The sequence below is a fragment of the Oncorhynchus tshawytscha genome, linkage group LG02 (assembly GCF_018296145.1).
Source record: "Oncorhynchus tshawytscha isolate Ot180627B linkage group LG02, Otsh_v2.0, whole genome shotgun sequence".
NCBI lineage: Eukaryota > Metazoa > Chordata > Actinopteri > Salmoniformes > Salmonidae > Oncorhynchus > Oncorhynchus tshawytscha.
The window spans coordinates 60,822,448-60,850,020 of record NC_056430.1 but is presented as its reverse complement, the minus strand read 5'-3'; the positions used below and the strand labels follow the sequence as shown (position 1 = coordinate 60,850,020).

The window sequence follows — 27,573 nt, the reverse complement described above, 5'->3', positions numbered from 1 at the left end:
TAGCTATCTAGCATGCGCCAAACACCTGTGTGTAACGCCAGAAATGTGTTGTCACTGAAAAATACTATCGGGTGCAACTGTGATAAAGCCAGGTTAAAACAGTGTACAGATACGGTTTATTTTGCATTTATATGTGGTATGAAAGTAAATGGTTTTATGTTTCTAGAACCGTATCGCAATTTAAAATCGATTCACGTTTTGATGGAGTATTTGGCTGTTTTGGCTGCCAGAACCTACCTCCGAAGATATCAAACACTGAGCAAAAATATAAACGCAACATTTAAAGTGTTGGTCCCATGTTCCATGAGCTGAATTAAACTATCCTAGAAATGTTCCATTCGCACAAAAATGTTGAGCACAAATTTGTTTACATCCCTGGTCCTGAGCATTTCTCCTTTGCCAAGATAATCCACCTGACAGGTGTGGCGTCTAAATAAGATGATTAAGCATGATAATTACAGCATGATAATTACACAGATGCACCTTGTGCCGCTCTAAAATGTGCAGTTTATCACACATCACAATGCCACAGACTTCTCAAGTTTTGAGGGAGCGTGCAATTGGCATGCTGACTGCAGGAATATCCACCAGAGCTATTGCCAAAGAATTGAATGCCTCACACTGTTTTATAGAAATTGGCAGCCTCACAACTGCATACCACGTGTATAGCATTGTGTGGGCGTTTTGCTGATGTCAACATTGTGAACAGAGTGCCCCATGGTAGCAATGGGGTTATAGTATGGGCAGGCATAAGCTAACACAATCGCATTTTATTTATGAAAATTTGAAGGCACAGAGATACCGGGATGAGATCCTGAGGTCCATTGTCGTGCCATGCATCTGCCGCCATCACCACATGCTTCATTATGATAATGCACGGCCCCATGTTGCGAGGATCTGTACACAATTCCTGGAAGCTGAAAATGTCCCAGTTCCAGACATGTCACACATTGAGCATGTGTGGGATGCTCTGGATTGACGTGTACAACAGCGTGTTCCAGTTCCCGCCAATATCCAGCAACGTTGCACAGCCATTGAAGACAACATTCAACAGGCCACAGTCAACAGCCTGATAAACTCTATGCGAAGGACATGTCGCGTGAGGCAAATGGTGGTCACACCAGATACTGACTGGTTTTCTGATCCACACCCCTACCTTTTTTTAACGTATCTGTGACCAACAGATGCGAATGTGTATTCACAGTAATGCCAAATCCATAGATTAAGGCCTCATTTATTTATTTCAATTGACTGATTTCCTTATGTGATCTGTAACTCAGTAAAATCATAGGAATTTGTTGTATGTAGCATTCATATTCTAGTTCAGTGTACTAGGTCCTTGGACCTGAAGGAGTAACGGTAGGCTCCTTGAAGGAAAATACAGAAATCATCCCGTATGATGCATCATGAAATAAGCTGAGGGAAGCATGAAGATAAAGAAAACATAAATAAAATCTGCCAGCCAGTTGTCCTGTGAGGCGTCGAAGACCCTTTCAATGTATTTATTTTTCTTTCTCCCTCTTTCCAATGTTCAACTTGATTTAGACTACTTAATAAAGCAGCCTACAGCTTCGCCATCGGCACAATCAACCTTGCAGTCAGTCGCCTTTAGTTGAGTGCGCATGTGGAACGGATCGTTTCGTGCCCAAGCCCACAGGTCACAGGTGGCCAACATGTGAGCATATTGCAGGGGCTTGAGAAGTATCTGCTTTCTGTTTTGTTTTAATACAGCTCTCTTGCGTATTGTAGCTTACACTTGTAGCCTGTCAAGGTTGAACGCACTTTAATTCACTTCAACTGTTCCTTATGGTACATGTCCTACCTGAGGTAAAGTTGGTTTGTGTGAAGTTCCTTGGAATTATGGGGAACAGATGGATGATTTTTTTTCACTGGACAAAAACAAGTCAGCCCGTGAAGACACGCCTGCCTCACTCAAGTAAAGTTATCATTAGAACTGGTATGTCGCCTATGTGTGAGCTGAGCATCTCAGAGCATTTTCATAGGAGATACACTTACATTTCTGTCATGTCTTCTGTAATGTCTGCTAAATGGGGTTGAGTTGGACAGGAATTTATTTTAAAAGAGTGACAATATGAGTATTGATATTGCAAACATCTTTCAACTTGTTCCCTTTGAATGGAAACAGTTTTATTCGCAAGTATAAACACAATTCATTAAGAAAATAACAAACTGTATCAACAGGTATACATACTTACACAAATCAAATACAAAATAGTTATCCTTAACATTATCCCCTAAAATTCAAGTAGCCACCTTTCACGTAAAATCCCATGTGTTTTTAACTAAAAAGGTAACAAAGAAGAAAAAAAACTGGATTGTTCTTAGAGTCTGTCACATTCCCACTCTGGTCCATCAGACAGATGGGGCACCTCGATAGGGGGCACCTCGATAAAGTACATCTCCTTGTTGGCGGGAGGAGTACAGGGGGGGCTCCCCACTCCCGAATCTGGGCTTGGGGCAGCCTTAGTCGCCGTGAGCAGATACGGATTTCCAGGGGCATACTTCATCTCCTTCATCTCCTTCTGGTGATGAGGATGTGCTTTGAGTCCATTGCCTCTTCCGGAGCCCTGGTGAGCCTCGCCTTTCGGCTTAAAACGCTTGAGCTTGACCGTGTCCTTGCCATCGCCGGTGCAAGGCAGCAAGATGGCGACGTCCTTGCGGAACTTGGAGCTGAGGCCGAAGTAGATGAGCGGGTTGTAGAAGCTGGCCGACTTGGCAAAGAGGCGGGTGAAGATGCTGGTGAGGCTGGGTACGTGGAAGCCACAGGCCGACCACATGGAGACCACGGCGTACGGCGACCACGCCAGGATGAATGCTGTGCAGATGACAATGGATACCTGGGAGAATGACCTAAGTTAGGTTGCCCGTTAAGTCATAACCCTTCCTTTAAAGCTTGGTCTATATGTAGTATTATTTGTACATGTTATTTTCTGGATTCTGACTCACTCTAATATATCTACTCTGGATTGTTTATTGGACACTGTCATTTCTTGATTTCTTTTTTAGATGTTTGTATTGTATTTGCAAGACATTCTAGTGCACTATTGGAGCTAGTAACATAAGCATTTCGTTGCACCTGCTGTAATTCCTGCAAATCTGTGTATGTGACCAATAAAAGTTGCTGTGATTTGAATCCTACTTACAATGGTGACGTCCCGTTCAATCTTCCTCTGCCTGTCCGTCAGGTCTCCCTCAGCGGCCATGGCGTTGCCTCTCTTCACTGTGTTGATGATGGACACGTAGGTGAAGAGCATGACCAGCACGGGGACGAAGAAGCAGAAGATGAGGATGGAGATGATGTAGGACTTGTAGACGGTGGAGTAGTTGGCTTTGGCCCAGTCGATTTCACACGTTCCATATCCGCGATCTAAAAGAAGGAGATTGAGACACAAACACATTGTTCATGTGAAGATTGTTGAACATTTACGAAGAATTTCCTGTATTTTGGCCCTAAGAAAAGTCAGGGTAAGTGTGAAAAAAAGGTCCACATATGTCAATATGGTCAGTTCTCGCTTAAAGGTTGTCTTCTGCTAATGTTTTAGATAACTTGTTTAAGGGCTATTCTTGTTTTGTCGTCATTGTCCACATACAAATCTTGAAAATGTTGCCGAACCAGAATGTTACAAGAACCTAACACAAGTAAGTGCCCCTGTATCAAATAGTATGTCATATGATTACTAGGCATGTTTATCTCACCTGTGTAACTCCCCCAGCCCAGAAGGGGCGCTCCCGACCAGAACACAGCCCCTGACCAGATGAATATTAGGCACATGCCCATGGTTGTGTTGGATATGCAGTGAGCTAGGTAAAGGAAAAGAGTTGATAGCTAAAAGAAAGGTTCCCACAAGAACATTATGTCTGACCAGAACATCTAGCCTATAGGGGGCATTTTTCTGGAATTATTGAGATGAAGATTAAAGGTTAAGGTCGTGTCACAGTGTCTTACCTTTACTCGGATGGCATCCCTTGATGTATCTTGTGACACTGATGACAGTCAAAGTATTGATGCTGCTGAGGCCAAAGACCAAGGTGAAGAAGCCGTCCACCTGGGAAAGACCAACAATACTGTTAGGGAAGCTTAGAGGGGAAACGTACAGGGATGAAAATCTCAAAACAAATACAGTAGAAAAAACAGACATCCACTTTTCTTGCAGAAGTTGAAGGACCCCAATCACTCAGAATATCAAGTTGAAAACAATTATTCTGCTATTGAATAGTTGTCTGGATTCTCATGTACTTGATGAATCTGTCATTAACCAATTACTGATTTTGTGTGAATAGGGCTCCTCTACTTTTGCCAACTCCTTTTCTTGGTTGTTCAGTTTTTAGTTCACCCTGATGGACATTTATATAGCCCGAACACAGAAGAGCTGATCTAGCTACATTGAATGGAGTTAAAGATCGGTTCATCACAGCTATGGTCAGCAGTGGTGAGTATGTCTGATCAAGATCAACAGCTTCTACCGAATTAACTTCTCTTCCTAGTAGAGACAGGACCAAATGTACTTTGACTGATCGGATTACTTAATCTAATCTAATATATTTACATCCAAGCCCCTTCACTTTTGCCTCACGGTCAGATACACTTTGGAGGACAATGCAAAGTCTATTGGAGGAAAAACCTTGGACCATAATTTTAAAAACATCTGGTGGGATGCTTCGAGCAACATAGCATTTTCTGCAAATGGGGTTTCTCCATAATTGGAAACAGACCTGGGTTCAAATGCTATTTCAAATATCTCAATTCCTTTTACATATATTCAAAGTAAGTATACAGATATAGTTTATTTGAAAAGGCAAGTAGTTGAATATGTTAATGTATTTGGATATATACTTGGAAAGTATTTGAAAATACTCTCAAATACAGTTAATTTGGTAGATTTGGTTTTTACAAAGAACCGTTCAAATACTTCAATAAAAGTACTTGTTTTGGGCTGTGTATCTAAAAAAAACTAAAATACACAGAAAAAAAGTATTTTAAGTACCAGATACTCAAATACACATGTATTTGAAGCCAGGTCTGGTTGGAAAGTAGTTACATGTCAGAGTTCATGTCCCATCATGCATTTTACTTGCTGCTTGTTAGGGTAAGCGTACCTATTAAGCCCACATACCCATTAAGCCCACTTCCATCTTTGGACAAAAAAAAATAAACATGTCCTGCTGTTTAATGTTTCAACCAATTCATCTGATTGTCTTAGAATAAAACATGTTTTGGAAATAACAATCAGATGTTTTTTATTAAGTTATTGACCATTGTGTATGTTCCTACTAGTGGTCCATTTCAAAGCTTCAAAAAAACTTTGGTGTGGAGGTGACTCACTTTAAAAAAAAAACCTTTTTCTGTACCTTTTCGGATGTGTTCACACTTCATGTAAAATTGCGAGATGAATGTGTTGATATATGCACAAGATAGTATACTACATAGTTATTAATGCCTATTTCTTGCCAATTGCAAAGATGGATTTTTCATGCTAGTGGTCGTACCACGTCAGTCAATACAGTAGCAACATAACAGAATGTAAATGAAAATAAAATAATATTGTTCAATACTAACATCACATAATATTGTAGTCCATAGTGATATTTATACCCCAAACCATTGGTTTCCAAATATTTTATGATTGAACTTTGTTATTCTGATTTTGTTCAGTAGCCCGGTTTGCATTGAAACACATGGAGATTGTGTGATGATATCACTAAAATTCAACGAATCTGAGCATAAATGTTTTTTCTTCACATTTATTTTCATTAAAATACTCAAATTACATTTATGCATCAATCCATTGTATGTTTACCAACATTAAAAACATTAAAAACGCGCTTCACTCATCAACCCCAGACTTGTCTCGTCATCATTACACACACCTGGTTCCAATCCCTACTCTATCACTGTATATATATTCCCTCTGTCATATGTCTTTGTCGGTCATTGTATATGTTGCTTGTTTTCCTGTAGAGGAATCTCTCGTACTATTTCCTGAGTACTTTATTATTTTGGAGTTTCGTGCCACTTTTATCTATAGGGCTTTAATAAATTCAGTAGTTCTAAACCTGTGACTGCCTCCTGCCTACTCCTCTCTACACTTGTGACAATATTGTTGTCCCTCATTCATCCAGGTGTTTCTATTTTTGGGTTCACCACACAAACCTTTGTAATGCAACAGTAGAGAGGGAGATTTTAAACGGTCTTCAGACTGGCTTTAGGAAGACAAGTTGAACTAACGAACAACACTACACCAAATGTGAACCAGCTTTCAGATAATTCATGACAAGTTGTTATGTGTTATGGTCTTTGTGCACGGCGTCTTATCCACAGAGGGCCAGTGAGGGTGCATGTTTTTGTTCTAACCAAGCAGTAACTCTGATTCAACTTATCAAGTCTTGGTTGAAGTCTATGACTAGTTGATTGGTCAAATCAGGTATGTACTGGTTGGCTAGAGCAAAAGCCTGGGCCCGCATTGTTCTCTGCGGATACGATTGGACACCCACTTTTATGAGTGCTACACCCATGATGAATAGTAATGATCAGTTGATTTTAAGAACATAAGGGGTGATTACTATAATTTAAGTTTACATAAGATCTGTCAATTTGTACGTTTTCAGCATTAGGAAATGTATTTAAATTGATTATTTAAGAGGTGGGCTTTTTTGGGACACCCATGGGCTTAAAAGGTACATTCGGTACCCAACCTCTTAATGATCGGACCCTTTCTTTCAATTTTCGCCTAAAATGACATACCCAAATCTAACTGCCTGTAGCTCAGGACCCGAAGCAAGGATATGCATATTCTTGATTCCATTTGAAAGACTTGAAATGTGAAATTAATGTAGGAGAATATAACACATTAGATCTGGTAAAAGATAATACAAAGAAAAAACAACCGTTTTTCTGTATTTTTTTGTACCATCTTTTAAAGGCAAGAGAAAGGCCATAATGTATTATTCCAGCCCAGGCGCAATTTAGATTTTGGCCACTAGATGGCAGCAGTGTATGTGCAACGTTTTAGACTGATCCAATGAACCATTGTATTTATGTTCAAAATGTTGTATCAAGACTGCCCAAATGTGCATAATTGGTTTATTAAAAACTTTTCAAGTTCATAACTGTGCACTCTCCTCAAACAATAGCATGGTATTCCTTCACTGTAATAGCTATTGTAAATTGGACAGTGCAGTTAGATTAACAAGAATTTAAGCTTTCTGACAATATCAGATATGTCTGTGTCCTGGGAAATTTTCTTCTTACTTACAACCTCCTGCTAATTGCATTAGCGCATATTAGCTCAAACGTCCCACAGGTGGGACCCAGTCCAGACGTTCCACATATTTTAACAAATATGTTTCTCTTACATAAAAAAAAATAGGGTAAATCAAGTCATACAATTTAACATGAGAGATGAATCTTTCATATTATCTCTGCCTTTCCTACAACAATTACGACAAGTATATGTTAGAAATGTCTAAACTTAGATTTTGGCGGCCTTAATAGGTACACTATAGTCCGCAATCTCATCTTTGACAACTCTCCCCTCACTCTGACCCATACATTCTATAATCCAGCTTTCAGTGTCTCCTGACCTCAGGACCACTTTTCTTTCTCAGAAGAAACTCTCTCCTCTCTCTTCCTCATCTGCCCTCTCTGCCCTGTTACTTATTGTATTTTTTAAATAATTTCTGTCTCTCCTTTTTAGTTTGTTTTCTTACTGTAGTTTTCATGTGGTTGTTTTCCTATTGTATTTAGCTTTGGCCAATAGTAAATGAAAATATTATTGTTCAGTGTTAGTTGGACATTATTCAACGACGATTTGTCCCAAACAAACAGCAACACCTGCTTGGGGAAATAACTGTAATTAACATTAAAACACACACACTGTTGTTGTGTTAACACATTTGATACAAATAGAACAGGGATAACATTGTAATTTCACAGACATTGCATTCATTAATTAGATTTTTTTTTAAGGTGATCGATAGTGCCCGTCAATCACGTGTACGCAAGCCCTTGTGCAAATCACGCTTCCTCTTTATCAAATGCTATAAGCATGTACCAGACCTTAACCATCCAACTATGTTTGGCTGTTGATGTGGCTAAAGCATTCTTATTCCCCCCTAAGATAGTGTTACAATTCTATTACTTCAGGTAAAGCCTACAGGACCGTTTCTCCTGTGCTGTAGTTAACAATACAATACCTTTGTGACACCTGTCCGGTGCACCCATTGTTAATGTTCTATTCGTAACCAAGTAATAATAAAAAGGACCATCTCCCCAAAGAACCATTGTAGTGCAGTGAATATAATGATCTGTTGCAACACATTTCTATGCTCTATTCCATTGTGTTATGTTTACTTAGTCTTCCATTCTGAGTGGACCATTGATATTCTTAACTAGGCAATTAGCAGGAAATGACAAAGAACTGGCAATAGAAACAAAGCCATAGAGCAGTGTTTTTGCACATCTGCAATCGCAAAGGTAAGTTGTCTTGTTTGTGTATTTGATATTTGTGTAAAGGATGGCGAAGTTATGACATCACCTTCCAGGAGACCTGAACTACTAAAGTCGTGTCCAATCACGCCATGTTTTATGGGATAGCGGTAATGTCTGTGTCTTGTGAGTATTGCTGTGAGTGAGTGTATAGTATCAGATCCTGCAGTAGGATGACACATGCAACACATTACCATTCACGTACAAAACAAATTTGAAGCCTCTCAATTCTCAAAACAACTTTTCCCCCTCCAACCAGATATCTTCATTGCCTACCTGGCATGTCCAGATGGAGTTAACCAGGTATCCACTGTCCCGGAACACATTGAAGATCTCCAGGATCCCCCGGGAGTAGCCGAAGACGGAAATACTGGCGTCGGAGATGGCCAGGTTAAAGGTCAGATAGTCCGTGGGCTGCAGTGACACACGCTGCTTGTACAGGACGAAGATCACGATACTGTTGCCGAACCACGACATCCAACCTGACGAGGAGAAAACCCATTGACATACAAACTGATTGGCTTTATAGCTCTTTTCCAGATGCTAAAAGCGCTACCTGGATGGAAACTCACCCCATCTATCACCAGCGTGTCCCACACTACCAATTGAGCAAAGGCCTTGTCAGTTTTGTGAAATGTCATGGAATTGTAGTCACACCATACAAAATGCGGCTCATAAAGCAGCATGAAGCATTGAGGTGACAAAGTGCCTCATCTGTGATTTGAACCTACTGACCTTCTCTTCAGACACTACATATTCAAATACCAAAAGGAGCATAAACCTTCCTTCATTAAATTTCCTTTAGAGTTAATAGTAGGTGCACTGAGTAGCCTACCTATACTGTAAATAAAATTACAGTCGCCCTATTGGTTTCAAAACTCAGGATCAATTTAAATCAATTTGCACCCAATAACAGGTAATTACAAGTCTTTCTGCCCTCTCTTAAAGAAGGTCAGACTAGCTGGCTGCCATCCCTTCTTGATTGACGATTTCCACAGCTTAGACAGGATCTGAATGACTGCAGGATCCACCCCTCTTTACCAGGAGAAGATTTGTCCTGGTCTACTTATAGCACCAAATCCACTAACCGTTGCCCATACACTATAACGACAGTAACAGTAGTATAACAACTGCAATAACAAAGGTTTCTGGTATTGGTGATTTGTATTCTGCAGTGCAATCGAACTCTTCATCCAATTGTTGTATATTGCGATGCCAAAAATGAACAAGATAAATGTAGGCTACACTCTGAATATTTTATTTTGACAATTGGTCATTCATCTTACCTTAACGTTTAGGTAATAAAATATAAATGATGAAGTGGCAAACAAGACATTAGTGACATATTTCCAGATTTTTTTGCCATGAAAGCAAAACTAAAGCAAGTCTTTGCAGCATAAAAGCAAAGCTGCATTTTAAAAACGAAATTACATTCCAACTACATGAGCAAGTTCTCCCACCTAGAACCAGCAGGTATATTCCTATAATGGTCTCCCCTTGATCCGAGAAAGGTGGGTCTTTATTCGACATTGTAAAATTGTTATTCCTCCATGGAATGTTAGCCACTTGAAAAGCATTATTGACTGACATTTTGTTGTCCGAACGTTCCAGCTGCCGAGTCATACACGGAGCTGCGCAGCTCTCTGCCTTGCAAAGACACAAAGGTGCGTCCTCCGGGAAAACACTTGACCGACTCCTCTTTCTCTAAATCCAGTCTAATATTATTAGTCGGCGCACAGTGTGTTGCCTGAGAGGGATGACGTGTACTTCGCTAATCCCAATTATGCTCTGAGGTTGATACCCTGCGGGGGGAAATCACTTGTTGTTTCTGATTTGAGCTATGTTGTTTTGTCCTCGAGGAAATTGATTTGCAACTAAGGAAGCGTCAGTGTGTTATTGTATTTGGGTGAAGTTGTAGGCTAAGCACAAGTTGTCGTGGGTTTTATTTACTACATGACCAACTCAATTTAATATAACCCAGTGTATAATGAAAAGTTTTAGTACAGTTGCCACCTACACGTTTTACAGGGACGCGCTGCTGTCAAATTGAGAGCAAGTCAGCGACTGCAGACAAGGATTTCCATGTAGCCTAAAAGCGCTGTCTAGGGTGTTGAAAATGAGAGCTCTTGCAATTAATTGTGCTTTTACTTGTCTTTATAGTCGAAATAAATTATATCAGGTCAATTAAACCTACATTTATTCATATTAACCTACTGTTTGACACTTGTATATGTTATTAAATGTAATTATAGCGTTGGGCGAAAATGATTAGAACTCTATTATTAGAACTATTAGAATGATTTTAGGCATCATAAATACATGACTGGTGTGTACTAAAATAGTCTGTCTAATTTAGCTTTTTGCCTTTAGAAAATGTATTTAAAAGTGAATGCTTAAATATAAAAAAATGGATTAATAATATTTTTCAGATTAAGTTATCTATAGGAGATGAAAATAGGCTATTATACTGCCTTATAATGCACAGATAGTGCTACACAAATTTCGTTGCTAGATGTTGTGTTAACTGTGTTAGTTTAGTGCTCTTAAAGGTTAAATGTTCAACTTTGTGTGCTAACTTTCCCGTTTCCCGTACTGCATGTATGCATTTTGTTGCATGTGTGAATTTGTATGCTGAATTTCCATCTAAATGGACAATAAATTAGACTGAACAAAAATATATATAAAACGCAACATACAACAATTTCAAGGACTTTACTGAGTTACAGTTCATATACGTCAGTCAACTGAAATACATTAATTCAGCTCTATGGATTTCACATGACTGGGCAGGGGTGCAGCCTTGAGTGGGCCTAGGAGGGCATAGACCCATCCACTTGGCAGCCAGGCCCACCCACTGGGAAGCCAGGCCTAGCCAATCAGAATTACTTTTTCCCACAAAATGGATTTATTACAGGCAGAAGTAGTCCTCAGCACCCCCATCGGATTATCCCGCAGGTGAAGAAGCTGGATGTGGAGGTCCTGGTGTGGTTACACATTATCTGCGGTTGTGAGGCTAGTTGACAAATTCTATAAAACAACGTTGGAACCAGCTTATGGTAGAGAAATGAACGTTCAATTCTCTGGCAACAGCTCTGGTGGACATTCCTGCAGTCAGCATGCCAGTTGCACGCTCCAACAAAACTTGAGACATCTATGGCATTGTGTTGTGTGACAAAACTGCACATTTTAAAGTGGCCTTTTATTGTCCCCAGCACAAGGTGCACTTATGTAATGATCATGCTGTTAAATCAGCTTGATATGCCACACCTGTCAGTCAGGTGGATGGATTATCTTGGCAAAGGAGATATGCTCACTAACAAGGATGTAAACACATTATTGCACAAAACTTGAGATAAATACGTTCTTTGTATGTATGGAAAATGTCTGTGAATTTTTATTTCTGCTCATGAAACATGGGAACAACACTTTACATGTTGTGTTTATATTTTTGCTTAGTATATATTGTATCCTCAAACGATAAATGTAACATGGTAGACATAAAGCAGGGCTATTCAACTGGCGGCCCGCTGGCCACATCCGGATTGTTTATTAATTTAGACTGGGCCTTTGATCAATATTGAACATTAATAAAAGATATGCAAAAAACTATCTGCCAAAATCTGAAGTTCTGTTCCAAAATTACAAGCACTATTGTCGTTGTCTATGGTGTGGTTTCTAGTGGTTTCAAGCACCTATGTGGCACGTTGATAATTTTTTCTTCATATGAATTTGGCTCTAGTGTTTAAACAGTTTGAGCTACAAAATAGTATGACCCCATTCCTGAGAGCTATGACTCTCAGGAACATGCCTTCTAGTTTCCTCTCTGATGCTCACAAGGACTCATTAAAAGGGAGTGTGAGGGAAATTACTGAGGGAAATTACTGAGGGAAATTCATTCAAAGCATACTTCCTTCAGCCTGGAATTTTACATTACCTGATTTGAGATACTTAGCTTTCAGATTGTTTTAAAATGACTTACTTTTTAAAACCGATATACTTTTAATTAAGAAGCTTTTAATAGTTATTAAAATAAAATAAAAATGGTGAGCGAGCGTTGTGCCTTTTCCTTTTCAATGATGATCAATTGTTTTGGTTGCACCTTGACTCTCGTTGGTTGAACACTCTCCACTTCTTTCCTAATAACTTTAGCAACATTTCATTTGAAGAAAAGTGCTTTATTGGTGTGTGTGTGCGTTGCTTTTTTTATACAGTTCTTCCGAAGAATAATCACATATGGAAAATGTCCGGACCCCCTGCAATTAACCTTAACCTAATTAATTTTTTACATCTGCATACTTTTTGTTTAGTTTGACCTTTCTTTGGTAACCTCAGTGCAATAACAAAACCATCATGAATAGCCTATGTTGTGTTGATTGTGAATTGTGTCAATATAAGATGCCAACTGTATTTAAGGCCCGGTTTGTGGATTGATACATGCAGGTAGACATTTGTATAGTGGAGACGCTCCAAATTCTTTGCCTTGAACTGTAAAGGGAGACGTCAAACTGTGTACATAGGTCATCCCTTCACTGTCAAGGCTGCTCTCCTTGGGTCAGGCCCATTAGGAGCTTACTGAGCTAATGAGACATGTTGCTGTAGTGTAATGTTTAACGTTAAACTTTGGCACAGTGAACAGATCCCAGATCTGTGCCTTGGGGCTACATACGTTTTACCTGGAGTAGAGAGTTGTGCAATCGCAGAACAAGTGTACACTAGTAAACTTTTACGTGTGATGTGGAAATGGACCTCATGAGCTGAGCACACATTAGCTGTGTCTTGATACCCATTGTTACACACACACACACCAGCCAGCCAGCCAGCTCGATAGCCACTGTCTCTGCATGTAACATCTGTAGCTTTCAGACTCATAGCAGCTGGGTTCATTCATAAAATGAATTATATTAAGTAATTCTATCAAACGTCAGCCATAACCAGGAAGCCCAGTCCTCCCTTTCACCTAAGCCAGTCTAAGTGCACTCCTAGACTACCTAATTGCACGTAACACCTAGCTGAGCGCACCAAGTTTATGCATGGGAGTCAAATTATGGTGTCGGCTTCAAAGCCTTTATTATGCTAATGATCCAGACAGAGGGCCCTTAATTTAGTGAGTCATGGTTAATGAGTAATGTTCTGATGGAAGTTTTCAATGAGGGCTCTTACATGCGTCAGCACACAACCCATGCCTTGACCGCTGATTCTCTTTCTCTCTCTTTCTGTCTCTCGATCTCTCTCTCTCTTGGAGTCATGGGTCTTTTTCTTTCTCTCTTCATTTCTCTCTCGGAGCCACATGTTTTTATTTAATAATGTATCATGTTGAAATGTCATGCCAAAAGGAAATTCTCAAAATAATGCACTGTCGGCCATAAATACCTAAATTGTTTTCAGTTTTCAGTTTCAATTTCCTACTGTACAATGCCTCAGTTTAGGCTGCCAATTTAGGAAGCTTCCTCCAAAGCTTAATTTTACCATGGCAACTCAAAGGACATTGCTTGTGAACCAATTATATTGAAGACATTTTTACATGAGAAAAGTAACACCATTAGTTGGTCAGAGTAGGTGTTATATCCAGCTGAAAGCACGTTGAATGTGCTCATCTGTCTCTCTTCTCACTCTCTTTCTCCCTCTCTCCTTTCTATTTCTACAGTATCATCTTTACTGTATCACTACAGGATATCTGTTCTTCTCTCCTCTAATGTGGTCTTATACGAATTGCCCTCTCTCTCCATCTGATGGGGGTGCAAATGGAAGCCTTTTGGCCTTAGCGATGGGTGTTAATGACTCCCCTCCTGTGGCGTGTATGGGGAGGAAGCGTTTTTTATTTATTTTTTATTTCACCTTTATTTAACCAGGTAGGCTAGTTGAGAACAAGTTCTCATTTGCAACTGCGACCTGGCCAAGATAAAGCATAGCAGTGTGAACAGATAACACAGAGTTACACATGGAGTAAACAATTAACAAGTCAATAACACAGTAGAAAAAAAGAGAGTCTATATACATTGTGTGCAAAAGGCATGAGGAGGTAAGCGAATAATTACAATTTTACAGATTAACACTGGAGTGATAAATGATCAGATGGTCATGTACAGGTAGAGATATTGGTGTGCAAAAGAGCAGAAAAGTAAATAAATATAAACAGTATGGGGATGAGGTAGGTAAAGTTGGGTGGGCTATTTACCGATAGACTATGTACAGCTGCAGCGATCGGTTAGCTGCTCAGATAGCAGATGTTTGAAGTTGGTGAGGGAGATAAAAGTCTCCAACTTCAGCGATTTTTGCAATTCGTTCCAGTCACAGGCAGCAGAGAACTGGAACGAAAGGCGGCCAAACGAGGTGTTGGCTTTAGGGATGATCAGTGAGATACACCTGCTGGAGCGCGTGCTACGGGTGGGTGTTGCCATCGTGACCAGTGAACTGAGATAAGGCGGAGCTTTAGCGCAGGGTTGAGAGTGTCGGGAGGCGGACAGGGATCCATGTCAATTTAATGGCGCAAATAGCATTAGGTGATCAGAGCTTAACGTGGAACTGACAGCATTTTAGCAACATGAAATCGTATTCAAATCTGTTCATACACACCCATAGGAATAATATGACACAAAATATTTTATGACAAGTGAGCACTTACAGTTGAAGTCAGAAATGTACATATACCTGAGCCAAATACATTTCAACTCAGTTTTTCACACTTCCTGACATTTAATCCTCAGAAAAATTCCCCGTTTTAGGTCAGTTAGGATCACCACTTTATTTTAAGAATGTGAAATGTCAGAATAATAGTAAAGAGAATAATTTATTTCAGCTTTTATTTCTTTCATCACATTCGCAGTGGGTCAGAAGTTTACATACACTCAATTAGTATTTGGTTGCATTGCCTTTAAACAATTTAAACTTGGGTCAAACGTTTCGGGTAGCCTTCCACAAGCTTCCCACAATAAGTTGGGTGAATTTTGTCCCATTCCTCCTGACAGAGCTGGTGTAACTGAGTCAGGCGTGTGGGCCTCCTTGCTCGCACACCCTTCAGTTTAATAATCAAGTGTTGTTTCAAGGTTATTTAATGTTAGTATAAATTTGTAACGTAATCGTGATATACAGAGATCAAAGCAGTTAGCACAAACACACACAGCTTAAAACGATACATACTCTGGGCTCCACTTGACCATGGTCAACAAGGGCCTATTTGTTTAGCCGACCATCTCTATGCTAATGTCAGGAAGTGTTCGTGAATGGATGACTTGTAGCTCTGTGATTTTAAACGTTACATTTTGTTTCCCTCTCAAATGAATCTTCAATGAAGTTTAGAGCGAGGAGAAACTCATGATTTTCTCCCCTCTTTGTCAACACTCACTGCCTTTTTTGCATTGGAGAGGACTACTCTCAATGGCAAGTTTTTTTTTTTTTTTTTTTGGGAGGGGGGGTTCTGTCATTACAATGGTCAAACCATTGTCTGTCATGGAATAAGAACAGCAGTTTTGGGAACATACTCCAACCAGTGTGCAGCCAGATTTTTTTTATTTTTTATGGTGCCGTTTGTAGAACCTGGCTGTCTCGTATTTAACTCGTATGTAATCCCAGTCTGTCCTTGGAACTGTCCCATTATGTAGATTAGGGTTGGGTGGAGACTGGAATGACACAACGTCCCATCAACCTGTCCCAACATCGCTGGTATACGATTGTATATCAGCGATGTAAACAATGTGTAATGCAGCCTGTGTCATGCACAAACCACCGATTTAAAATCGAATCATTCAACTACAATGTGAATATCAACTTAGCAATATTGTATTTTCTTGTGTGCAAATAAATAAATATAAAGCAATCATATGGTGATGGGTGGTACCGTTCCGTCTGAATGTGTTTTCAGTAGGCCTACAGCAGGCAATATTGTTACCCCACTCCGCAGTCTATTAAAGCCAGAAAATGCTTGTGTTCCTTGGCAGAAACTTTTAGGTAGTCCCTGTGCCCAAGAAAGCGAAGGTAACCTACCTAAATGACTACTGACCCATAGCGCTCACATATGTAGCCATGAAGTGCTTTGAAAGGGTGGTCATGGCTCACATCAACACCTTTGTTCCAGAAACCCTAGACCCACTCCAATTTGCATACCGCCCCAACAGATCCACAGATAATGCAATCTCTATTGCACTCCACACTGCCCTTTCCCACCTGGACAAAATGAACATCTATGTGGGAATGCTATTCATTGACTACAGCTCAGCGTTCAACACCATAGTGCCCTCAAAGCTCATCAATAAGCTAAGGACTCTGGGACTAAACACCTCCCTCTGCAACTGGATCCTGGACTTCCTGACGGGCTGCCACCAGGTGGTAAGGATAGGTAACAACACATCCGCCACGCTGATCCTCAACACAGGGGCCCCTCAGGGGTGCGTGCTCAGTCCCCTCCTGTACTCCATGTTCACTCATGACTGCACGGCCAGGCACGACTCCAACACCATAATTATAATGATTAACAGTGGTAGGCCTGATCACGACAACGATGAGACAGCCTATAGGGAGGAAGTCAGAGACCTGGCCTTGTGGTGCCAGGACAACAAACTCTCCCTCAACGTGATCAAGACAAAGGAGATGATTGTGGACGACAGGAAAAACAGGGCCGAGCACACCCCCATTCTCATCTAAGGGGCTGCAGTGGAGCAAGTTGAGAGCTTCAAGTTCCTTGGTGTCCACATCACAAACAAACTAACATGGTCCATTCTAGAGGTCGACCGATTATGATTTTTCAACGCCGATACCGATTATTGGAGGACCAAAAAAGCTGATTTGGGAAGGCACACACCTCTCTATATAAGGTCCCACAGTTGACAATGCATGTCAGAGCAAAAACAAAGCCATGAGGTTGAAGGAATTGTCCGTAGAGCACCAAGCGTACCAAAAAATGTCTGCAGTATTTTTTAACCTTTATTTAACTAGGCAAGTCAGTTAAGAACAAATTCTTATTTTGACGGCCTAGGAACAGTGGGTTAACTGCCTGTTCAGGGGCAGAACGATAGATTTGTACCTTGTCAGCTTGGGGATTTGAACTTGCAACCTTCCGGTTACTAGCCCAACGCTCTAACCACTTGGCTACCCTGCCGTATTGATGGTCCCCAAGAACACAGTGGCCTCCATCATTATTCTTGAATGGAAGAGGTTTGGAACCACTAAGAGTCTTCCTAGAGTTGACCGCCTGGCCAAACTGAGGAATTGGGGGAGAAAGGCCTTGGTCAGGGAGGTGACCAATAGCCCGATGGTCACTCTGACAAAGCTCCAGAGTTCCAATGTGGAGATGGGAGAACGTTCCAGATGGATAATCATCTCTGCAGAACTCCACCAATCAGGCCTTTATGGAGAGTGGCCAGACGGAAGCCACTCCTTAGTAAGAGGCACATGACAGCCTGCTTGGAGTTTGCCAAAAGGCACCTGAAGGACTCTCAGACAATGAGAAACAAGATTCTCTGGTGTAATGAAAATAAGATTGGCCTGAATGCCAAGCGTCACATCTGGAGGAAACCTTGCACCATTCCTTCGGTGAAGCATTGTGGTGGCAGCATCATGCTGTGGGGATGTTTTTCAGGGGCAGGGACTAGGAGACTCGAGAGAAGGATGAATGGAGCAGAGAGCTCCTTGATGAAAACCTGCTCTAGAGCGCCCAGGATATAACGACACAAGGCGAGACCCAGATGCAGACATAGGAGGCAGATGATTTTAGCTCTGTTTATTATAGTCCAAGGGGTAGGCAAAAGGAAAAATCAGGGACAGGCAAGAGTTCATAACCATGTCAGAGTCCAAAATGGTACAGGGCGGCAGGCAGGCTCGAGGTACGGGGCAGGCAGAATGATCAGGCAGGCAGGCTCAGAGTCACGACAGGCAAGGGTCAGAACCAGGAGGACGAGAAAAAAACAGAGACTGGGTAAAACAGGAGCTAGGAGAAAAATGCTGGTTGACTTGGCAAACAAGACGAACTGGCACAGACGGACAGAAAACACAGGAATAAATACACAGGGAATAATGGGGAAGATGGGCGACACCTGGAGGGAGAGACAAGCACAAGGACAGGTGAAACAGATCAGAGTGTGACACAGGACCTCAGACTAGGGCAAAGGTTCACCTTCCAACAGTACAACAAGCCTAAGAACACAGCCAAGACAACGCAGGAGTTGCTTCGGGACAAGTCTCTGAATGTCCTTGAGTGGCCCAGCCAGAGCCCGGACTTGAACCCGATCGAACATCTCTGGAGAGACCTGAAAATAGCTGTGCAGTGACGCTCCCTATCCAATCTGACAGAGCTTGAGAGGACCTGCAGAGAAAAATGGGAGAAACACCCCAAATACAGGTGTGCCAAGCTTGTAGCGTCGTACCCAAGAAGACTTAAGGCTGTAATCACTGCCAAAGGGGCTAAAACAAAGTACAGAGTAAAGGGTCTGAATACTTTTTGTAATAAATGTGCAATCATTTCTAATAACCTGTTTTTGATACATTTTAGAATAAGGCTGTAATGTAATAAAATGTGGGAAAAGTCAAGCGGTCTGAATACTTTCCAAATGCACTGTATAGACAATATGGACAGTATATGGATAGAATATGTAGTATAGCCGAAGAATAGCATATGTACAGCAATAGTTAAACAAGATAGGCCTTGACTAGAATACAGTATACATATGAAGTGGGTAAAACAGTATGTAAACATTATTAAAGTGACCAGTGTTCCATGACTATGTACATATTGCAGCAGCCTTTAAAACTTCTTGTGACTCTCAAACCCGGATCCGGGAGCGTAATCATCGCCTGACACTAATTAGCATAACGCAACGGACATAAATCTTCCTAGAAAATATTCCTATTCATGAAAATCACAAGTGAAATATATTGGAACACAGCTTAGCCTTTTGTTAATCACCCTGTCATCTCAGATTTTCAAAATATGCTTTACAGCCAACGCTAGACAAGCATTTGTGTAAGTTTATCATAGCCTAGCATAGCATTATGCCTTGCTAGCAGCAGGCAACCTTGTCACGGAAATCAGAAAAGCAATCAAATTAAATCGTTTACCTTTGATGAACTTCGGATGTTTTCACTCACGAGACTCCCAGGTAGATAGCCAAAGTTCATTTTTTCCCAAAATATTATTTTTGTAGGTGAAATAGCTCCGTTTGTTCTTCACGTTTGGCTGAGAAATCGCCCGGAATTTGCGGTCACCACAACGCCGAAAAATATTCCAAATTAGCTCCATAATATCGACAGAAACATGGCAAACGTTGTTTAGAATCAATCCTCAAGGTGTTTTTCTAATATCTATTCTATAATATATCCGTCGGGACAATTAGTTTTTCAGTAGGGCCGATTGGAGTAATGGCTACCTCTGTATTTTACTCGAGAATCTCTCTCGGAGCCACCATGTGAACACTTACGCAATGTGGCCGCCTACGGCTATTCTTCAACAGAAATACGTAAAACTACGTCACAATGCTGTAGACACCTTGGGGAATACGTAGAAAGCGTAAGCTCGTTGATGGCACATTCACAGCTGAATAGGGAGTCATTGGAATGTAATGTAGCGCTTTCAAAACCTGGGGCACTTCCGGATTGGATTTTTCTCAGGCTTTCGCCTGCAACATCAGTTCTGTTATACTCACAGACAATATGTTTACCGTTTTGGAAACGGTAGAGTGTTTTCTATCCAAAGCTGTCAATTATATGCATATTCTAGCATCTTTTCCTGACAAAATATCCCGTTTAAAACGGGAATGTTTTTTTTCCAAAAATGAAAATACTGCCCCCTAGTAGCCGGCTAGTGACAGTGACTAAAATTCAGGGCAGGTTACTAGGTGGAGGCCAGCTAGTGGTGACTATTTAACAGTCTGATGGCCTTGAGATAGAAGCTGTTTTTCAGTCTCTCTGTCCCAGCTCTGATGCCCCTGTAATGACTGCACCAGGTGGTGATACAGCCCGACAGAATGCTCTCAATGGTGCATCTGTAAAAGTTTGTGGGTCTTAGGGGCCAAGACAAATTTCTTCAGCCTCCTCAGCCTTCTTCAGCCTTCTTCACCACACTGTGTGTGGGTGGACCATTTCAGATTGTCAGTGGTGTGTATGCTGAGGAACTTGAAGCTTTTCACCTTCTCCACTGCGGTCTGTCAATGGGGGAGGGGGGTGCTCCCTCTGCTGTCTCCTGAAGTCCACGATCAGCTCTTTTGTTTTGTTGACGTTGTGGTTATTTTCCCTGCACCACTCCACCAGGGCCCACATTGTTGGAAATCAGGCCTACCACTTATGTGTCATCTGCAAACTTGATGATTGAGTTGCAGACATGCATGGGGGCCACATAGTAATGGGTGATCAGGGAGTACAGGATGGGGTAACGTGCTGATGACATACTGCATGTTCAATTTTGATCTGGGTAAGCCACTTCCCTTGGCCTTACACTTGAAAGTTGAAACCCATTGTATCACATTTCAAGATCTCACACCTGACTCTCCTCTCTCCTTGTGGTTCCTATTGTCTCTCTCTCCCTGCAGGCTATGTCCAGGGGATGAGTGACCTCTCGGCTCCTCTCCTGTTCATCACCCAGACTGAGGTGGAGTCCTTCTGGTGTCTGACAGGCTTTATGGAGATGGTGGTAAGCACCTTACTCTCTTGTCATATAATCATGTATTACCACATACTGTAAGATTGCTAAAACCATAACATTCTAATGTTCTCTCTCTCTCTGTCCCTCAGCACCAGAACTTTGAGGAGTCTCAGGAGGCCATGAAGCAGCAGCTTCTCCAGCTCAGCCTGCTGCTGAAGGCTGTGCACCCTGAGCTCCTTGACTACCTGGGTAAACAATGACTATCACTCAGTCTAGGTTTGGGCGATGTCAACCTTTATCCTATCGTGATTATGTACCCATAAAACATTGTGCTACACGATGCTATCGCCCCTCTTGATTTGCCTCGTAAAATAGTAGAAAAATAAATGATATTGTTTGCTCAGTCTCTATGATTGAGAATTGTTTAGGCTATATACTTGCATTCTTGTTCTTTTTGAAAACCACAACTTTAGGACAACATTTTCTTAAAATAGATTATTTGGGAAATAAACTCCTGTTCATAACTTTAACTTGTCTTAAAGCTTTTACGATTGGCCAGTAGGAGGATAGTGTAAGGAATGACACTGGAGAATAGAAGCAGGTACGCGGAGTTGACATTTAATTAGGAACGGACATGTAACAGGACAGGAACAGCGTCAGAACTGGGAAGATAGACGACAAACAATGCAGCAGCAGGGAGCTGGGGAACTGACAAATATAGGGGAGGTAATAAACAAGAGATTGGGTGTCCAGGTGAGTCCAATATCGCTGATGCGCGTTGACGAGGGAAGGCAGATGTGCGTAAATGATGGTGGCAGGAGTGCGTAATGCAGGGCAACAAGAGCCGGAGCAGGCGTGACAGTACCCCCCCCCTCTAGGAGCACCACCCAGCGTCCCACCTGGGTGAGCAGGGCCGAGACATGGGTGCTGGGAAAGCCGGCTAGGGTAAACTCCCCACGAACCGGCAGGGGTGTGGGAGCCTGGCGAGCCAGCTGATGCATAGGAGCCTGACGATCTGACTGAGGCATGAACGCCTGTCGATCCCGCTGCGGCATGGAAGCCTGTAGATCTGGCGGAGCATGACGTGGGATGGGAACCTGCCGAGCCAACCGAGGCAAGGAAACCTCTCGAGCCAGCTAGGATGGGGAAGCCCGACGAGCTGGCTTAGGCAACCCCGGTTCCATCGGCGGCGAAATCCAAGCTCGACATCACCAACAAAACAAGAAAACTCCTGGGCCGTCTGGGCGAACAAGACCTAACAATTCGGCTGAGGCCCGATAAAGGATGGGCGCCTTCCGAGCCAACCGGGGCAAGGAAACCTCTTGAGCCAGCTAGGGCGTGGAAGCCCAATGCAAAGGCTAGGCACCTCCGGTTCCATCGGTGGCGACCCAGGACCAACGTCACCACCAACCGGAACGCAAGTACTCCCCGATGCTTCGTGTGTTGGCTGCTGCATTCTGTAAGGAATGACACTGGAGAATAGAAGCAGGTACGGGGAGTTGACATTTAATTAGGAAAGGACGTGCAACAGGACAGGAACAGCGTCAGAACTGGGAAACACAAAGACAGCAGCGGGGAACAGAGCTGGGGAACTGACAAATGTAGTTGAGGTAATAAACAGGAGATTGAGTGAGTCCAATTTCGCTGATGCGCGTGACGAGGGAAGGCAGGTGTGCGTAATGCAGGGCAGCCTGGCACCCGGGGAAGAGCAGGCATGACAGAGGTTATTGGCCATTTGATTTTCAACCTCGCATTTAATAAGCTTAAACTTGTCATTCGATTTCTTTAAAGGCTATTGATATTGTTTGTTCTCCCTCATTATTAGTCCTCTGGCTACGTTTTTAGGCTATTCAAAAACGTGAAACTCTGTTACATTCGTTGTTTGATCATCCGAAAGCCATGCACAAAATAAAGACGCCTAGCTGTCTTTTTACAGATAAACTGCACCCATGACGTGTCTCTACTGTGTGAGAGTTGTTAAAAGTATAACTAAGGGGCCAAATTATTTCATATATAGTGTGTGACAACAAACAGAGCACCAAAATGCTTATTGGAGCTATCTGAACTCATTCTAGATGTGGACAACAGATATGCATCTCTTCTGACTCCTGAACTCTACAAAGAGAGACTGCTACACCAATTGGAATTTGACAATATTTCCACCAAACAAACGACGCAGCTTCTGTTTAAGTTGAGGCAAAAATTCTATGAACACTGCGAGAAAGCTGGCAAGTTGTTATCTCATCAGCTTCGACAATCCGCTGCAAGCAGCACCATACCTGAAATCTGTGTTGCAGCTGATGTAACTTCTACCAATCCCAAAGAAATCAACCATCAATTTAAGCAATTCGATTCTGCTCTTTACTCGTCAGAGGCTCTTCCATGACACATCTCGTATGCATGCATTTCTAGACCATCTGGACATACCCTGACTCAATTCAGATGAACAAACCAACATGGATGCCTCAATAGGTGATGATGAAACTACTCTGGTAATCCAGTCCATGCAGAGTGGTAAAAGCCCCTGGGCCTGATGGCTTCCATATTGAATTTTATAAAGAATTTCCCTCTAAATTATCCCCTATCCTCAGCTCAATGTACAATGAAATCCTTTATAGTCAGAAACTGCCACAGACACTTACCCAGGCGACTATTTTGGTTTTGCTTAAAAAAGACAAGAATCCCCTAGACTGTGGCTCATACCACACTATAAGCCTTTGTGCTGCGATTTTATAAAATGATATGGCAACAAAGTGTTGAGCGTATCCACACAACATTTTGCATAAGGCATGGGCTTATTCAGTTTAAGGTTTTGCACCATCTCCATTACTCAAATGACAGATTGGCAAAAATATACCCAAATATTGACTCCAAGTGTTTGAGATGCCACCAGAGTACAGCGACTGTGGGGCACATGTTTTGGTCATGCCAATCTTTGTGGTCTCTGGGACCACATTTTTTAGACATTCTCACATATGTGTAATACAACTGTTAGCCCCAACCCGGTCACTGCCATTTTTGGGGTACTTCTCCTAGACCAGAATGCTACCTCGCTGCTAGCTCACTGCCAGGTCACCACCTTGTCCTCTTTCACTGGAAGTCTGCAAAGCTGCCCTCCTTTATGCAGTGGGTTAAGGAGGTGATGTCATTTGGAGGTGATGTCATCATGTCATGGGTCCCAACAAAAGTTTGACTTAAACTGGTCCCCATTAATACAATATGTGGAGAGTCTGTCTATTACTTAGTGTAACTTGCATAGTTTGGTAAGCAGTCATGTCTGTTCTAGTGGCCATTTGTGCTGATAATAATTTTTGTATAACTTTTTCCCCCCATTGGTTGTGTTTCTATTATTGTTTGTTTCAGTTTTTATTTCCTATTTAACTTTTATAGATACCTTGGAGGGAGGGGGTGGATGGATGGGAGAATGAGGGATTGGGGTTGTACTGTTTTTGTTTTTAATATCTGAAAATCTATAAATAATGGAAAAAAATAAAAATTATGATTTTGCACTTCTGTCCATTTGTGTAATAGGTGTTGTTAACAGGAAGCTCATCTCGGAGGCAAGGTGTAAGGGAGTATAGGTTCCTCTTCATCGTCGTTGCATGTGCAACAGGTTATTCAAAGATTTGGGTTGGCTACCGATCAGGAAGGAGTGTCAATTCAAGGTGGGAGGAAGGTTTGGGGAAGGAAGGGGTGGGGTGGGGGGAGGGGCCGGAGCCCTGCCCTCAACCTCACCTCAAACACACCCAGAGGGGGCAGGAAATATGTTAAGTGGGTGTCAGGAGAATTCTATACTCCTGTTCATTTACCAATTAAATTATGTTACCCTCAGTCTGTTATATCAGGATTTGTAAGATACTGATAGAAACGAAAACAGACAGAGGCCCAGTCTACCAAAGTTAAATGTTTATTCACGGGAACGTTCTGACGTGTACAGTACAGGACCTTCAATTTATAGCGACACACATACTTCCACACCAACCATCAAATCCGCCCGCCAATAGAACCTAGGGAAGTACGTGAGAATAGTGTCTTCCTACCATCCCCTAAGATAGGGAGAGACCTGGGACTGGGGAGCACTCAGTGTCCCAGCCAAGGTCGCCCAGGTTCTGGCTCAGACAGATAGTCTCTTCTCAAAACACTAGACACATTGTTCCCTAAACGTTTATTCCGACTAAAACCACACACAGTATTAAAATATAATCATCGAATGAGTCTAACACTTACACACATGTATTATAATAATCTAATGATTCAAATTAATTTCATACAATCACATGGTTTCAGACATGGTTTCAGGACTGTAACATACTAATCATTTACTAAAATACATTTCCTTATCAGTGGGATGCTTGTAATACCCAATCTATGACGTCACTCTATTGAAGTTCAGATTTAAAAGAGTTAAGGTAAGTGTTAGGTTGGGGTTAAGTTTAGGGTCAGAGTTATGCTCAACTAAACTACTGAAAGAGCTGCTTCCTGTGCTTGGCCCTCCTATGTTGAACATAATCAACGGCTCTTCATCCACCGGATGTGTACCAAACTCACTAAAAGTGGCAGTAATAAAGCCTCTCTTGAAAAAGCCAAACCTTGACCCAGAAAATATAAAAAACTATCGGCCTATATCGAATCTTCCATTCCTCTCAAAAATGTTAGAAAAGGCTGTTGCGCAGCAACTCACTGCCTTCCTGAAGACAAACAATGTATACGAAATGCTTCAGTCTGGTTTTAGACCCCATCATAGCACTGAGACGGCACTTATGAAGGTGGTAAATTACATTTTAATGGCATCGGGCCGAGGCTCTGCATCTGTCCTCGTGCTCCTAGACCTTAGTGCTGCTTTTGATACCATCGATCACCACATTCTTTTGGAGAGATTGGAAACCCAAATTGGTCTACACGGACAATTTCTGGCCTAGTTTAGATCTTATCTGTCGGAAAGATATCAGTTTGTCTCTGTGAATGGTTTGTCCTCTGACAAATCAACTGTAAATTTCGGTGTCCCTCAAGGTTCCGTTTTAGGACCACTATTGTTTTCACTATATATTTTACCTCTTGGGGATGTTATTCGAAAACATAATGTTAACTTTCACTGCTATGCGGATGACACACAGCTGTACATTTCAATGAAACATGGTGAAGCCCCAAAATTGCCCTTGCTAGAAGCATGTGTTTCAGACATAAGGAAGTGGATGGCTACAAACGTTCTACTTTTAAACTCGGACAAAACAGAGATGCTTGTTCTAGGTCCCAAGAAACAAAGAGATCTTCTGTTGAATCTGACAATTAATCTTAATGGTTGTACAGTCGTCTCAAATAAAACTGTGAAGGACCTCGGCGTTACTCTGGACCCTGATCTCTCTTTTGAAGAACATATCAAGACCATTTCAAGGACAGCTTTTTTCCATCTACGTAACATTGCAAAAATCAGAAACTTTCTGTCCAAAAATGATGCAGAAAAATTAATCCATGCTTTTGTCACTTCTAGGTTAGACTACTGCAATGCTCTACTTTCCGGCTACCCGGATAAAGCACTAAATAAACTTCAGTTAGTGCTAAATACGGCTGCTAGAATCCTGACTAGAACCCCAAAATTTTATCATATTACTCCAGTGCTAGCCTCTCTACACTGGCTTCCTGTCAAAGCAAGGGCTGATTTCAAGGTTTTACTGCTAACCTACAAAGCATTACATGGGCTTGCTCCTACCTATCTCTCTGATTTGGTCCTGCCGTACATACCTACACGTACGCTACGGTCACAAGACGCAGGCCTCCTAATTGTCCCTAGAATTTCTAAGCAAACAGCTGGAGGCAGGGCTTTCTCCTATAGAGCTCCATTTTTATGGAACGGTCTGCCTACCCATGTCAGAGACGCAAACTCGGTCTCAACCTTTAAGTCTTTACTGAAGACTCATCTCTTCAGTGGGTCATATGATTGAGTGTAGTCTGGCCCAGGAGTGGGAAGGTGAACGGAAAGGCTCTGGAGCAACGAACCGCCCTTGCTGTCTCTGCCTGGCCGGTTCCCCTCTTTCCACTGGGATTCTCTGCCTCTAACCCTATTACGGGGGCTGAGTCACTGGCTTACTGGGGCTCTCTCATGCCGTCCCTGGAGGGGGTGCATCACCTGAGTGGGTTGATTCACTGATGTGGTCATCCTGTCTGGGTTGGCGCCCCCCCTTGGGTTGTGCCATGGCAGAGATCTTTGTGGGCTATACTCAGCCTTGTCTCAGGATGGTAAGTTGGTGGTTGAAGATATCCCTCTAGTGGTGTGGGAGCTGTGCTTTGGCAAAGTGGGTGGGGTTATATCCTTCCTGTTTGGCCCTGTCCGGGGGTGTCCTCGGATGGGGCCACAGTGTCTCCTGACCCCTCCTGTCTCAGCCTCCAGTATTTATGCTGCAGTAGTTTGTGTCGGGGACTAGGGTCAGTTTGTTATATCTGGAGTACTTCTCCTGTCCTATTCGGTGTCCTGTGTGAATCTAAGTGTGCGTTCTCTAATTCTCTC

At 42.0% G+C, this 27,573-nt stretch overlaps 1 protein-coding gene across 1 annotated transcript; it reads right to left on the bottom strand.

The window, feature by feature from the left end:
* Window positions 1-2,056: 2,056 nt before the first annotated feature.
* On the bottom strand, window positions 2,057-10,224 carry LOC112222945 (opsin-5-like). Its single transcript, XM_024385836.2, has 6 exons — window positions 9,967-10,224; window positions 8,783-8,988; window positions 3,968-4,067; window positions 3,718-3,822; window positions 3,165-3,388; window positions 2,057-2,858 (listed from the first exon to the last, which is right to left on the bottom strand). Exons 1-6 carry the CDS (start codon window positions 10,127-10,129, stop codon window positions 2,343-2,345), a joined length of 1,314 nt encoding a protein of 437 aa, XP_024241604.1. The 5' UTR covers window positions 10,130-10,224; the 3' UTR covers window positions 2,057-2,342.
* Window positions 10,225-27,573: the final 17,349 nt, after the last annotated feature.

Bases quoted from the DNA above. Each gene is read 5' to 3' on its own strand.
- LOC112222945 (XM_024385836.2), bottom strand. From the start codon at position 10,129: ATGACTCGGCAGCTGGAACGTTCGGACAACAAAATGTCAGTCAATAAT. The intron at 4,068-8,782 runs GTAGGCAATGAA...GGTCTTTCCCAG, and splicing joins ACTCCATCTGGACATGCCAG to GTGGACGGCTTCTTCACCTT. The intron at 3,389-3,717 runs GTGAGATAAACA...TCCTTCTTTTAG, and splicing joins GGGCTGGGGGAGTTACACAG to ATCGCGGATATGGAACGTGT.